At 37.9% G+C, this 15,592-nt stretch overlaps 1 protein-coding gene across 1 annotated transcript in view; it reads left to right on the top strand.

The window, feature by feature from the left end:
* LOC126100980 (sodium channel protein Nach-like) overlaps positions 1-15,592 on the top strand; it is a 193,177-nt gene that overhangs the window by 145,568 nt on the left and 32,017 nt on the right. Inside the window, exon 8 of the mRNA XM_049911644.1 lies at positions 5,744-5,864. Within this exon, the coding sequence (XP_049767601.1) occupies positions 5,744-5,864 (121 nt within the window). The remainder of the gene's footprint in view (positions 1-5,743; positions 5,865-15,592) is intronic.

The raw sequence follows: 15,592 nt of genomic DNA on the forward strand, positions 1-15,592 counted from the left end.
GGAGACATGTCATCTCATAACCTACACTCCCCCAACCTCCCCCCTTTCCTGTGCTTCTACTGTACTTTGTTGCACATCCATTTTTGATCTACAACCTTCACTCACAATTTTATTGCAGTGGTTGCTAACTGATACTTGCTGTGGTGCAGGTGTAAGATGTTTGTGAGATGACTTTCCTCTCCTGGCACTGGGAAGACTGATCCTGTGTGTTGGTCTCCTACAGTGGCAGTTGCATATGAGTTCATCCTCTGATGGTTGCTTAGAAACTATTTGTGATTGGTAAATTAAGATTAAGTAGTCGTACATAATGATATGTGATAATATACTGAATGACTGGAGAAACGTGTCATCACTTTGCCCCTAAGTGGGCTTGAAGGATGTTCTTGAAGCAAGTAAGTAGAGGATGTATGGGATGGATGCCTTTTTGAAGAGCAAAACTGTGGTTAAGGTTCATGAACTGTGTTGAAAAAAGTACACTAACAGAACATTGAGGAGAACAAGTAAGTGAGAAGGTCCCACAAACAACACATCTGTAGAAATAATCTTCAGCTAAATGATGGTGTCACTCAGGAAAAATTTCTCTCTAATCCAAAGAACAAGGACTGCTTAACATTTTAATGGACAAGCTGACCAAATCAGGCTTAGTTTCCAAGAAAGCTGTTGAAGATGCTGATACCTTGATTATCAACAATGTACTATCTTTGAACCTCACACATTCAACCGTGTTGTTGTGGAAGACTTGGAGCTTCTTGTCATTCTAACAGGCCTCTATCAACAAAACAATGTATTATAGATAAAACTAGGGAAAGGAAAAGTCCCACAGCAGTTTTACTCTCCTCAGGGAACTGGCTACCCTGCTACAGAGAATATCCAGTTTTTGCATCCAGGCAGTGGTTGTGACACTGTTTCTGCTCTACAATCAGGGCAAAGTGAAATGCATAACTGCACTGAAGAAAAACCGTGAATCGAAACAGGACATACAAGTATTTGAAGATTGAAATGCAGATAAGGAGGCTTTAGTGGAGTGTGGTAAACAATCCATCACCAAGTTGTATGGTGGTATAAGCAGGGAGTCCCTGAGTCACATCCCATATGGAAGCTTAGTCAAACCAACTTCAGAACAACTGTCAACTTTTCCACCAACTGAGGATGCTGCTTGCCAGCATATTCTCCATGTGTGCCTACTGGTGCAACAGTGGCTGGGAAAAAATAAAAATCCCAAAGAATAGGTTTGATAGAGGTCCAAGGAACACCTAGTTGCAACCACTATGCTTCAGCAAACAGCACCCAATGTTATTCTGACCTACATTGGATGCAAACGCAAATTTGTGTGTTGTCAAAACTCTTGTAGCTGTGAAAATAGAGGCCTTCACAACTTGAAGCTCTGCATCAACTGTGATACAGTTTGCAAGAATATCAGTCACCCTGGTTTGCAAGACTTAGAAGGAGGTGTGTTGGAAGTAGAGGAGGAACAGGAGAGTGAAGCAAGGACTGCTACAGAAGAAAAGCCACATTTCAAATTGCTGTTATTATAATTTGCCATTGTGAAATCTCATGACCTCATTATTGTAACAAACATTGTATATTGGTTTCTACTCTAATTTATTATAATTATAATAGGTAAATGATTATGTAGTTATTATTTGGTATGGGCCGAAATTAGTCATCTATTATCTTATTTAGCTGTAGCATACCCACATATGTGCTCATTTTCCAGATGAATCAAGTAAAGACAAGGGCAGTGGTTCATGAAGCATGAAGTGGTTGAAACTTCTTTGAAATTTCATGAAAATTGTTATGTTAATAATATAATATTATGATACTCATTATTATCAAATGTCAAATAAAGTATAATTATTATGTCATTTGTATAAGTTATTTAAACAGTTTTTAACTGTAGAAGTGATTAAAGCTATTGTTTTACCATCTGACTGAATGTCATAGCATAATGAGGGATAAGGGACAGGGTTTTTGATGATACCCTCAAAATTATGCTAAGTTCAACACCTGCTACATGCCATATGTTTGATCTGATGAAAAATGACATTCAGACCTATTTTGTGGGAAATTTTATCCTCTTTCTTTTCATAAATATTCAACTCTGTTGACAATATTGTACTTTTCAATTTATAAGCAAAAAACCAAAAAAGTGCAATATTTTTGTAGCTTTTTTCATTTTTTTAAACTATTTATGGGCCGAAATTTTGGTGGGACTTTGCAGAATTCAGCCTCAAGAACTTACAGAAAGCTTGTCAAAAAAACTTCTACAAAAATTTCCTCTAAGAAGCACCATGTGACTACTTCACTACTGAAATGTTTTGTATTAACCTTAATACATGATGTTGGGAATGAGCGTAAAAAATTAATAAATTAGATGACAGAACTGCTGGGTAGAAGTTACCTATAGGAGGCAAAATGTATAGTATTGCCAATACAAGCATATAAAAATGTCTAGAATTGGAAGGCAGATAAGGTACTAGCAGAAGTAAAGTTGTTAGGAGAGGTTGTGAGTCATGCCTGGATAGCTGTCAGCAGAGCACCTCCCAGCAAGAGGCAAAGATTTTGAGTTCAAGTTTCGGTCTGGTGCACAGTTTTAATCTGCCAGGATTTTCATATAAAAGTGATAGAGTTCCTAACTTTTGCAACAAATAGTTCATTGCTCAAGGAGGAGAAAGTGATAGGTTAGGGAAAATTAAAGGGAAAGGCATATCACTCAGACACAAGGATGACAGGGACCTACCAGCAGAGAGGAAAAGGATAGGTAGGAATGAAGGGGAAAATGAGAGAGAGATTATGTCGGAGATGCTACATTGGTTAGTACTGTACTAACTACAGCCCAGAGATGATAAGGACAGAGTAAGAAATAAAGATAGATTAGACAGAAGAGAAATGAATAGTGCAAACAAGAATTAGGACAGACTAAAATATTAATAGTAAAATAAAATGTATGTAAAGATAGATTGCTACTTACTGCAAAGACAACAGATGAAGTTGCAGACAGGCACAATTAAAAGACAGTTACACATAAGCGTTCAGCCACAGCCTTTATCAGAAAAAGAAAGAGAAGCACACACTTTTCTCATTCACACAACCAAGCACATGTCACGCACACATCACCACCAACTATGGCGGCTCATAGCGGAATGCAAATGTCATGTAGTATGGAAGCAGCAGTCTGGAGGGGGTGGGGAAGGGGAAGGGATAGCAATGTATGGATTGGTGGAGAGAGGAGTGCTGTCTGCCAGCAGGCTCAGTGTCAGGAGGTTGTGGGGCAGGAAGATGATGAAAACAGAGACACAGGGAGAGAGAAAGGGAGAGAGAGAGAGAGAGAGAGAGAGAGAGAGAGAGAGAGAGAGAGAGAGATAGAGGGGAAAAAAAGGCGGGGGGGGGGGGGAAAGATGGAGGGTTGCATTGGCAGAGGGCAGCACACAAAGGGGATTGGAGACAAGAATGGGGAGAAGGTGATAGGACAGAGAGGGTGGGAACTGTTAGGTAGAGGATGTGGTGACATGTTACCATAGATTGAGGCCAGGATAATTATGGGAGTGAAGAATCTGCTCAGTTGGACTGCAGGATGGTCTGTTTTGCTCTTGGCCATAATTTGGTGGTGGCTATTTATCCTGGTGGTCAGCTGGTTGGTAGTCATACCAATATAAAAATCTGTGCAATGTATGCAGCAGAGGTGGTGTATAACATGGCTGCTTTCACAGGTGGCGTGGCCTCTGATGGGGTAGGATAAGCCAGTGACAGGACTGGAGTAGGAAGTGGTGGATAGATGTATTGGGCGGGTCTTGTACCTGTGTATTCCATAGGGATATGGCCTTTGTGGCAATGGGTTGAGACTGGGAGTGGCATGGGGGTGGACTAGGACGTTGTGGAGGTTGGGTGCGTGACAGAACACTACTTTAGGAGGGTGGGGAGGATCTCGGGTAGGATGTTCCTAATTTCAGGGCATGATAATGGACAATCAAAGCCCTGGTGAGGGATATTGTTCAGTTGTTCCAGTCTGGGTTGGTATTGGGTGACAAAGGGAGCACTTCTTTGTTGCTGGTTCTTGGGGTTGGTAGGATGAATGGGGATCTGAGAAAAAAATGACATGAGAGATTTGTTTGTGGACTAGGTCTGGGGAACAGTGCCTCTCAGTGAAGGCCTTAATGAAACCCTCATTGTACTGGGCAAAGGGAGTTCTTGTCACTGCAAATACACCATCAGTGGGTGATCAGACTGTATGGGAGTGATTTTTTGGTGTGAAAGAGGTGACAGCTGTTGAAATGCAGGTACTGTTGATGGATTGTGGATTTAATGTGGGCAGAAGTGTGGATGGAGGCACCAGAGAGGAGGAGGTCAACATCTAGGAAGGTGGCACACTGTATTGAGAAGTACCAGGTGAAGCAGATGGGAGAGCAGGTGTTGAGGGAATGAGGATAGGGTATCTTTGCCCTGAGTCCATATCATCTTCAATAAACCTGAACCAGGCTGGGGGTTTGGCATTTTGGGAGGCTAGGAAGATCTCCTATAGATGGCTCACAAACAGGTTGTCATAGCAGGCAGCCGTGCTAATGCCCAGGGCTGTGCCATAGATTTTCTTGTACACCTTCCCTCCAAAGTAGTAACTGTGAGTTAGGGTATAGTTAGTAAGTTGTGTGAGCAATGACGTAGTGGATTTGGAGTTTGAATAACATTGGGGAAGGTAGTGCTCACTTGTGATAAGACCATGGGCGTGAGGGATGTCAGTGTGTGGGGAAGTGGCATCAACAGTTAGGGTAGGGATCCAGAAGGTAAGGGGATGGAGATGGTGGAGAGTCAGTGAAGGATGTGGTTGGTATCTTTGACATGGGAGGCTAGATTATGGGCAACTAGTTGGAGGTGCTTGACAGTGAGGGCCCAATTTCTTTCAGTGGGTGCACAATAACCAGCCACAATAGGGTATCCAGGATTGTTGAGTTTGTGGATTTTGAAGAGTGTGTACAAGATGTGTGTGAGTGGGTGTCATAGGGGCGAAGAGAGAAACAGATTTAGGGGAGAGGTTTGAGAAGGACCTAAGGCTTTAAGCAGGGATTGCTGACTGTGTCGGACTTCTGGATGGGATAATTCTGGCAGAGTTTATAGGTGGAGGAATCAGATAATTGGCAGAGGTCTTCCACTAAGAAGTCACTGAAATTCATAACAACTGTGGTGCAGATTTTGTCTGCAGATAGGAGGATTAGGTCATTATTAGTTCTGAGGTTTTGTGTGGCTATTCTTCCTTCTGCTGGAAGGTTGGCATTTTGAGGAAGGGGCCTGGGAGAGTATGGTGAGGCCAAACTGTCGAGGTAGGGAATCTGTGGAAGGTGACGAGCATGTAATTAGGTGGGGAGGGGGGATCCTCATGGTTTGATGGTGATATAAACTGGGAGAGGCAGGTTTCAGTGTTGGAATTAGGTTGGCCTTGGTTTGGAGGGATTGGTGATGAAGAAGTGTTTCCATTTCAGGGATTGGGAGAAGGAGAGTATGTCTTTGTCATTTCCTTTTAATTTTCTTCATATGCATAGTTCCTTCCCATGACTTGTTTTCTTCTTTAGAACTGATACCTCTTCCTTTAGATGCTCAATTTTGTTTTTCATTTATTAATATTCATAACTTGATTTTAAATTCTTGTAGCATAATTAAAATTACCTGTAATAATAATTCAAAAAATCAGTATTCTTAATGAATTTTATTCAATATGATAGGTCCAATGGGTATATTTACTTATTTATTACAGAACGTCTAGGAATATTGAAAGCTGCTTGGGAAACCAAGAAGCTTGGTATAGTCTGTGACTGCAGAACATCATGTGAGGACCAAGAATACAATGTGGTATGGAAACATGCTACAACAAAACGGTAAGTAATATTATTCTCTGCAATTCATTTGGAAACATGCTAAAAAATGGCAACTAATATTCTTTTCTATAATTGTTTAGATATTTTTCCTGAAACTGGACTGTAGTCTAGTTATATGGCGAGCAGACAAGCAACTTCTGTGTATAGTATGTCATAGACTCTTTTTAAACCACATCTTCAGTATGGGTATACTCAAATATTCAGTGATCAAAGAGAGTGTTCACACATCAAAGAAAATCAATTATAATCATTTTAAGGAAAAGGCCACATAAAGCATACAGATATTGCTTCAATGGTCCAGTCATTTTAACCTTAATATCACTTCACATCTGGAAAACAATAGGACAATACGTTGAGATAAATCCCTGCAGTCGCACTATCCTCTGTGTCCTCAGTGGCTCAGATGGATGCCGGCCTCGGTGGTCTAGCGGTTCTAGGCACTCAGTCCGGAACCGCGCGGCTGCTATGGTCGCAGGTTTGAATCCTGCCTCGGGCATGGATGTGTGTGATGTCCTTAGTTAAGTAGTTCTAAGTTCTAGGGGACTGATGGCCACAGATGTTAAGTCCCATGGTGCTCAGAGCCATTTGAACCATTTGCCGGCACGGTAGCTCAGCTTGTTCGGTCAGAGGGTTAGCAGCCCTCTGTAACAAAAAACTGAGTTAATCGATCAACAACGAACTTAAACGGATGTCTTACGACGTCCGCCCCGAGCAGATTCAATGAACAAAAGCGAACAAAATGAGATTTTAAAAAAAAAAAAAAAAAAGATGGATAGAGCGTCTGCCATGTAAGCAGGAGATCCCGGGTTCGAGTCCCGGTTGGGACACACATTTTCGTCTGTCCCTGTTGACATATGTCAATGCCTGTAAGCAGCTAAGGTTTTTCATTTCATTGTAATAATATTCATCACAGAAAACAGGTTGGAAAGGACAGAAAGCATAAGTGTTCACACCCACAACACACAAAGGAGGAATCAGTTCAGAAGCATACCCCACAAACATAGAATCCTTAAAATATGATCTCAGTTCTCATGCATCACATTCATAAAAAGTCTGAACCTAAAGCTATTGAATGATGCACACATCACAGTAACTTTGCAAAGATCAAAAACTCTCTGATGGAAAAGAAATATTACACTGGTAAAGATAACCTAATGAATTAAATCTGTATATTAGGGGTTTTATGTAATCATTAATGTCAGAACCTTTGTCTAAACTGTTGCTCTTTTAAGATATATGTGATCAGGATTCAATTCCTTCATATTTATTGAACCTCAGATTTACTTTTATAATGATCAGCTTTTTAATAGTCAGGAGGTAATCTACACTCATTAACAAAATCTCACATTTCATTGGTGACAGACTGGGTCAGTGATACTTGAATCTGACACAAATGTATTTCTCCCACACACTGTTTCATAAATACATTCTGTTAACATAATGTGTGATGCCCACTGACTAAGTACAAGTTCTTGTGAACTTTTGACTGATTCACAAAGAAATGTACATTTCAACAGTTAACCACAGACTGATGGCCAACCAAGGACTGATTTTATTGCCAGTTACATGAAGTTGATGAAATGAATGTGACATGTGGACCATCTGAAGCACTGTTCTGCACATTTAGTTACAGACAAGCATAAGAATGAAAACAATAATCTGATTTTACATATTAATTAATAATATCAAGACGAGCACAACAAGATAACACAAAAGTTTAATAAACAAAATAGCAATTTGCTTCAAACATGGTCTCTATTAGCAGGGGAAAAATGATAGGTACTATTCCATATAAATAATTTCTACTTCCATGGGGATTTCCAGAGACCATCAAAAGTAAGTAAAAAATTAAATTTTCCAAATCGAATAATTAGCACACTAACAAATTCTTTTAGTAAAAGTTGATACTCTGAGAAGCAGAAAATCAGGGCCGTGTTTCTGCCAACTGAGAAGGTTTCAATTTAACCTGTCACCTCTACTATCATTATCTGTCACATGTGGGGGGACTGGTTATTATTTATCCACTGTCCACCTCTATTTTCAAAATTCCTATCACCATTTCTGTTCCCGGAATTTCTATTCTCATAAAACTGTTGGTGGTCCTACATCCTAATAATTTCTAAAATTATTTGGATTCCTGTCTTTCCTCCCTAGAGTGTTGTTATGTCCTTGGTTAAAATTGTCATTATTATTAGTGTTTCTATTATGATTGTGATTACTCCAGTTTGGCCTCCTGAAATCAGTACTGTATCGACCAAACCCGTTATGTGCCCTGTCCAACTTTTCTACATATTTTACGAACTGGTCTGCAGAATCATCTGGCCCATAAACTAACCTCATTTGAATTCTTTCTGGTAGCCTTTTTTTAAGTGCATCTATTTGCATTAATTCATCAAGAGGTTGGTCTGAGTGTGCAAGTTTCATGATCTGGTCTTTACAAAACTCTTTCAAACCCCCTCACTGCTCCCTGTACAGCAGACCAGTAAAAAACTCACTCTTTATCCTTGCCTGTTCAGTGTCAGACCAAAACGTTTTGAAGAAACACTTTTCAAATTCATCTATGGATAAATTGCTACAGTCAAGTTGGTTGGGCCATGACAAGGCTTCCCTTTCTAATAATCTTTTAATAAACTTAATTTTTAATTCATCATTCAAACCAGGCAGAAAACTATCATGACAATGTTGTATAAATCAACTGGGTGAAAATGCTTGTCACCGGGGAAACACTTTAGTGGCATAGTAGGGAAGCTTGGATGTCCTACATTACAGGACTTTTTAGGTAAGTCCCTTCTTTTAATTATTGTACTTGTTTTTTTAATAATAGTGAAATCTGTAGGTAAGTCTGACACATTTGACTCTGTTATCTCAGCTATCTTCTGAACTTTTCATTTACATCTAAGGCAACACTGTCTATTTTTTCATTTAACTTATTTGTAAAGATTACAGCTTGTTTACTAGTATCTCCAACAGCATCTTTACATCTAACTTCAACAGCACCTATCTCGGACTTGAGATCTTTGTCCACTTCCCCTGTTTTTGTCTCTAAAGATCGTATTTTGGACTCTACCCTCCCCTCTACTTTTTTCACACTTTCATCTATAGTTTTCACTTGAGAACACACACCAACTAAGTCTTTTGTAACATTTGAAATTTGCACATTAAGCTCTGTTCTAATTAGATTACATTCTGAGACTATTGCCTTTTAATAGTTTTTCACAAATTTTTTCCATTGATGACAGTTTTTTTTAAATGTTTCACTATTTTTCTCAAGTTTTTCACTATTTTTTTCATTGATGACATTAATGCAGTAAACATGTCTTGTAAATTTAACTGTTTGTGCTTTTCACTCAACATTGTTTCAGTTATGTACAACTGTACTTGTTTCTCATGGTCTGGATTCGAATCTAACATACTACTGTCCAAAAATCCCAAGTCTGCACTGATTTTGTTTAACTGTTCTGGTTGACTATTGTGTAATACATCCTGAAACATGCCTTTATCACCTATGTCCTGTTAAAGACACTAGTTGAAGCTGGTAGGTTCAGCATATTTATATCATTGTTCTGATCATGATCCATTTTTTGTAAATTTGTTTGTAAATTATCAATGCAAGAAAAAACCAATCAAACTGTTCACAAAACACTGCACTGAGGAAATACAAAAATAAATGTTTTAATTGGTACTTAGCTTATTATTGTCCTGGATTACGTAGGTGGTGTCAACTTTGATAATAATACTTCAACCTTTTACAATCATGTATGTCCATAGTGTTGCATCATTCCAAAACTTCTCCACATTTACTATGTCAAACTATATTTGGTTTAAAATCATTCCACACAATTGTATGCTTTTTGGCCAACTGAAACATAAACACTGTAAAAAATCTGAAAGTACAAGTATCCTGGTCACAATGGTTCCATTTTAACAATGTTCTTTGTTACGCAGAATTGGAAGACCATTAATTGTAATAAATGTTCATGGAGTTAAAATATTGTAGGCTGGGTCTAGTGGTAGTTTTAAAGAATAAATACTTATCTTGTTTTTTAAGGATCTCCTTCAAATCCTTGCTTGAATTTCTTCTATCTGGAAGCCAGCTTCTCTTGTAGGTCTTCCTTCCTTCCTGCCAGACAACATACGACAACCACCTGGCACAGTTAACATTATTCCAAAGTACATCAGTAAAGAGACAATCATACTAAGCTCAAAACATAGAACATTAAACTGAAAATAATTTACAGAAAATGAAATTCACTCAACAGCACAATAGAACAATTATGAAAAAATTTATATTCACATAAACAAAAATTTATCTTTTTGTTGTACAGTAATTTTATGAAATTTGTTTTTTAATCACAGGGGTTAATTGTGCTAGCACTACATATACTAATATACAGTTGGAGTTTTAAAATATTACAAATAAGTTTGAAAAAAGATAATATAGTAAATTTGCAAATATACATGGTCCAGAGGGCTTAGTGCACGTTACACCATGCATCCTACATGGGTATGGACTCATCTACACACACCATGGACTCGACAATGCTCCAGCCTCTCCTCCACCCATTACTTATCAGCTGCAACAGACTTCAAAGGCAACCTCTAATGTGCCATCAGCAACCAGTGCACAATGCAGTCTGGATAACATATCCTATTTGACAGAAAATATCACTGACACTAAGAGGGGCATGGTGAAGCACAGTGTTTTGTGCTATGTAATGCTGCACACAAGTGATAACTATTTTTAACTATTATTTTTGGTGTAGTCACTGACTTATGTTTTTCTTTTCTTTAGTATATGTTTTACTCTGTTGTTGAATGTGCTATTTAACAGAGTCATATGAGTTACAGTTTAGTTTTTACATTGCAATAAAGGTAATTATCTAGCCTCACAACACCACTTTAGGCTGAATACATGACTCTAACATTAATCTCAATTACAAAAAAGACTGGTCTGTATTTAATTTTTGAAATATTTTTGTCTATTGCTCCTATAGCATTTCTAGAGCTTCCATATTACCTCATCATAACCACATTAAAATTCAAATCTAAAGGCAGGGTCATGGATTGAATATAATACTTAACAATGAAAGCACATTTATTATGAAAACCAACCTACAGCCAGAATGGAACTGAACTCCTGGATACTCCATGCTGCTGTTTATACAAACATCAAATGTCCCAAAATATACAAGCATTACAAACAAAAGATATTTTGAGAAATTTCCAGAAATGATAAATATTAAATAAAAAATAATAGCTGGTGATTGGATTTCAACTGGCAATCCACAAAAAGCCATCCAGTAACACTAAGTGCTACATCACATTCTTGCAGCACAGTTTGTGGTGCTGATCCCTCTCCTGGAGAAACAGTGATGCACTGTTTCAGAAGCTCTCACTGGAACCAACAACAGCATGCTGGATCTAGTTCTTGTCAGTGGTCCTCTACGTGGCATCACTGATAGATCCTCACATCCTGGTCATGTTACCACAGCCTCTTCACTGTCATAAACAGCATATGTAACGACTCCTACCAAAGCTTCGTAATCACTGAGCAGGTTTTCAGATTCTTTCAATGAGAAACCCTCAAGTCAATCTGCACCTCAGGAGTGCAGTAGGGATTCATATGGAGGACATGGATGAAATCTCTGCATTTTTGTCTTCTTAATGAAGGGTCATAATCTTTGAATTCATTTCTGATGTCAAGTAAGCAATGAAGGATAAAGTAAGGCCCAAAATAGCACTTTATAAACTTTCCCGATAGCCCCACTTTTCACACGGGTCTAAAACTACATACCATGTTTCTTGGGCTGTATTTCACTGACCCTGCTTTGTGTTATAAGACTCTTGGTGTTTCTACTGGACATCCAGGATCTGTATAAGAGCCAAATGTCTTGCTTCTTTGATACTGGTGGTGAGGTGTTCCATGCAGTCATTCTAAGTATTATGCAGTTGAAACAGGAACAGTATATTCATTTTCAGCTTGACCTCTTGACAAGGAGCATGAAGAATGGTGTAGTCTTGTAGTGTCTTGTTTCACTGTGTTGTAAGCAAATGCCACAATAGGCAGTATCATATCCAATTCTCCCTGTCTGACATAAATGTACATGTGCATATCTGCCAATATTTTATTACAGCACTCTGTGATCTCCTTTATCTGTGTGTCATAGGCAGTTTTCATCCTGTGCATGTCATAATGTGGAATTACCTCTGATACTAAGCATGACTAGAAAAAAATTCCATGATCAGAGACCATCATAAGAGTGTTCCATGCTACAAAATTATGTCTTCTACAAGGAATTTTGCAATTTCTTGAGCTTTGGTAGCTGATACATATTTGGTGACAGCATAGAGGGTGAAGTAGAAAGTGTAGGCTATCATCAATTAATTCCCATTTATTGACTTTGGGAACCTCCCCAGGAGGTTGATTCCAATTCAGGTGAATGGCATGGCTGCAGGTGGAACTGTTACGTGATGGCCTAGAGGTAACTGTGGCATGTGTTTCTACTGCTGGCATTCCTTGCAGTGGCTCACATAGTGCCTAACAGACTGGGCAGTTATACATGTGTGAGATTCTGTCTATAGTCATCACAAATTCTAGGTGACCTGATGTTACAGCATCACGGAAATACTTGAGGACGATTGGCTGTTAATCAGCTGGTATGACAAGAAAACATTTCCAACCCAGTGGACTGTAGTTCCTCTTATACAAGCCCTGTTTATTAAGTGGAAGTACACTTTAGTCAGATCCTCCTTCTAAAAGACTTCTGTGGTTTTCAGCCGTGTCAGATGTTCCTTCTGTTCAGCAGCAATGTCATTTAACACAGCAATGACGAGACTTCAACCACATTGCTGTGTGCTGCCAAGGGATTCCTTGAGTAAAAGTTGGTGTCCTTATGCTTGTGTCTGCTTTAGTGTACTACAGTGACATCTTACGCTTGAAGCCTCAGTGTCCATCTCAGTAGTTGACCCATTCATTTCTGCAGGTCAGTCAGCCAGCATAGCAATTGATAGTCCATCACAACAGTGAATGGTTTGCCAAATAAATATGGCTGGGGCCTGTTGATGATTCAACCAACTGCAAGGCACTCCTTGTCTGTTGTAGAGTACTTGATCTTGGGCTTGGGGAGTATTCTGAAAACATAAGTTATCACTGAATTTGCACTAGAACTGTGACTATCCCATACCTGCTAGCTTCAGTGTGAAGTTCTGTCTTGTCATTAAATTCTAGGACTGGCTAAGTTATCAGTGCTCCTTAAGGAAGAGGAAAAATCTGCCTTGCACCTCCTTCCAGGAAAATTTTGTGTCTTCCTGTAGTAGATCTTACAAGGGACATGCCTTGCTACAAAAGTTCTTTACAAATCATTGGTTGTATGAGCACATTCCATGAAAGCTTCTCACTTTAAAAATGTGTTAATGAGTGGAAAAATCTACTACACTGCAAAAGTTATCTCCATAAGGACACCATTACAGTGTGGCTAATGGCTCTATAGTACTTTGTAGAGCTGGCCATGATGTCTCCTTTGTTGATGCTGCTGAGTCTGCATTGTCCCTGTGGCTTCTCGTTGTCTAGGCGATGATTCCTTTGCTGTTCTGGGTGCAAGAAAAGTTGCAGGTTTTTGATTATCACTGGAATAACCAAATCATGATGCAAGATTCCACAGTTTGTTTAAAAGAAACAAATATTTATTGCCAGAACTTGAATACAACTACACTCGAACATGGCCAGAACTCAAGTGACCAAAAACCCATTGCTCACGAAAGATCACAGTTGTAGTGACAAAGAACATAAAATTTCAATATTGATTATTGATCGTAACACCTATCCCAATATCACATTAAGCAAATGCTTTTTTAACACAACTTTAATTAGTGTATAATATAACAAAATGAGGTCTATTTGTCAGTTCCATTACAATTTCCCCCCAAGAATTTTATAAGTACAAACATGCAAACAAAATTCTGACACCAGAATAATGGAACTGCCAAGAATATGATTTTAAATAAATTAAAATTTTTAGTAGGATTGCTTTGTTTGAATTTTGCTAACTTTCCATCCATAGCAATGGGCATGGCAGTAGGTTTAACACTGAAATTGTGTTACACAAAGTAAAGGAAAACATACAATTGTTAATTTTAAGGTAAATGAAATACAAAAGAAGATTTATAATTTTCACTTAGATGAGTGTATAATGTCATAGCACTTCATATTAAACCATTAAAAGGTTGTAACTTTTGACTACAGGTTTCTTTTGCCTTCTTTTGTTTACCACTTTACTCCCTACGCATAGTAATGTCCCACATTGTCCATCTGCACTTAGCTGACCTCCCTTAATAGGTATGATTTCTTATTTGTTCTACCTTCTTTTGTTCACCACTTTACTTGCTACTCAAAGTAATATCTCACATTGTCCATCTGCGCTTAGCTGACCTCCCTTAATAGGTATGATTTCTGCTTGTACTGAAGCAAGTCCATTTCCTCAGCTTAGCTGTTTGTATCACTTCATTGATTATAATACCATGTTATCTAAAAATCAAATACAGAAATCACCTTTGGTTACATAATGTTTATATGTAAGTACATGGTTATGATACATATTTATCCTTCTGGTAATGTTTATCTAGTGGGAGAAGTTTACAGGACCTGTCTGAGTGATACTACACAGACATGGACTGGTCCAAAAAGGATCCTTTAACTAACAATAAATTCAATACATTTGTAATACAAATGCATTAACATATTGGGTGTAAAATGTCTTATCGCAAACTATACACTTACACCAAGGATAAACAAAAAATTAAATTGTTTTCAAAAATAAAGCTACAGTCAGTCTGTTACAAGAGTTCATATTCACAGTAAAGGTGCTATGGTTGTTTGAAAGTTTTAGGATGATATGTATGTATCAAAATTAGAAAAATATTACTTCCTATGCTTTGCAGTGGTTGAGAAACAAATATACAGTAATTCATGTTGTTTGCTTAAAACGATTCTCCCCCTTGTTTAGTTGGACATTTCAACAACTTAGGTGTGTAGTAATTAGGATTCTGCCTTTAAGACTAAAAAATTTTTTAAAAACTGTTAATTGTTGCAAAACAGATTTAGCACTGATTAGTGGTTTGAATTTTAAATGATGTCTCACCGATTGTGTTGTGAGAAGGTTACACAAGCTAAAATTACACACATTATCAAATATCATTCAAATAGCATAAACATATAGAAAAATCAAGAACTAACATGATAAACATATTACACAAAGAAAATTCATTGCAAACACTTGATTCAGCAAATACATTTTAAACAAATAATAAACACTTTCTAGGACACACAATAGTATCAGAATTAGTCAATTTTTATACATAATATTTCATAATTTCCAGTGAAAAACTTTTGTCGAGTCACCTTTTAACATTCTCAGCATAGTCTTACCCCTTTTGTTTATACAATTTCAATGAAACAATATTCCTTAGCCAAGAACTTTCTTGGATTTAGGATACACCAACCTATATGCATTAGGGTGTGGATTCTCCACAATCTCGAATGGACCTATGTAGATATCAAAGAATTTCTTTATTTCAGAAGTTAACATTTTTGATTTTTCAGATGATTTTACTAAAACATAATCTCCAACTTTAAACCTGGTTGCTTTGATCTTGCTATCATGTCATCTTTTTCTAATTCCCCCCTGTTTTATCATGGTTTCTTTGACTATGGCTTCACGTTCACGCATACC

This window comes from Schistocerca cancellata, chromosome 9, assembly GCF_023864275.1.
Source record: "Schistocerca cancellata isolate TAMUIC-IGC-003103 chromosome 9, iqSchCanc2.1, whole genome shotgun sequence".
Classification (NCBI taxonomy): Eukaryota; Metazoa; Arthropoda; class Insecta; order Orthoptera; family Acrididae; genus Schistocerca; species Schistocerca cancellata.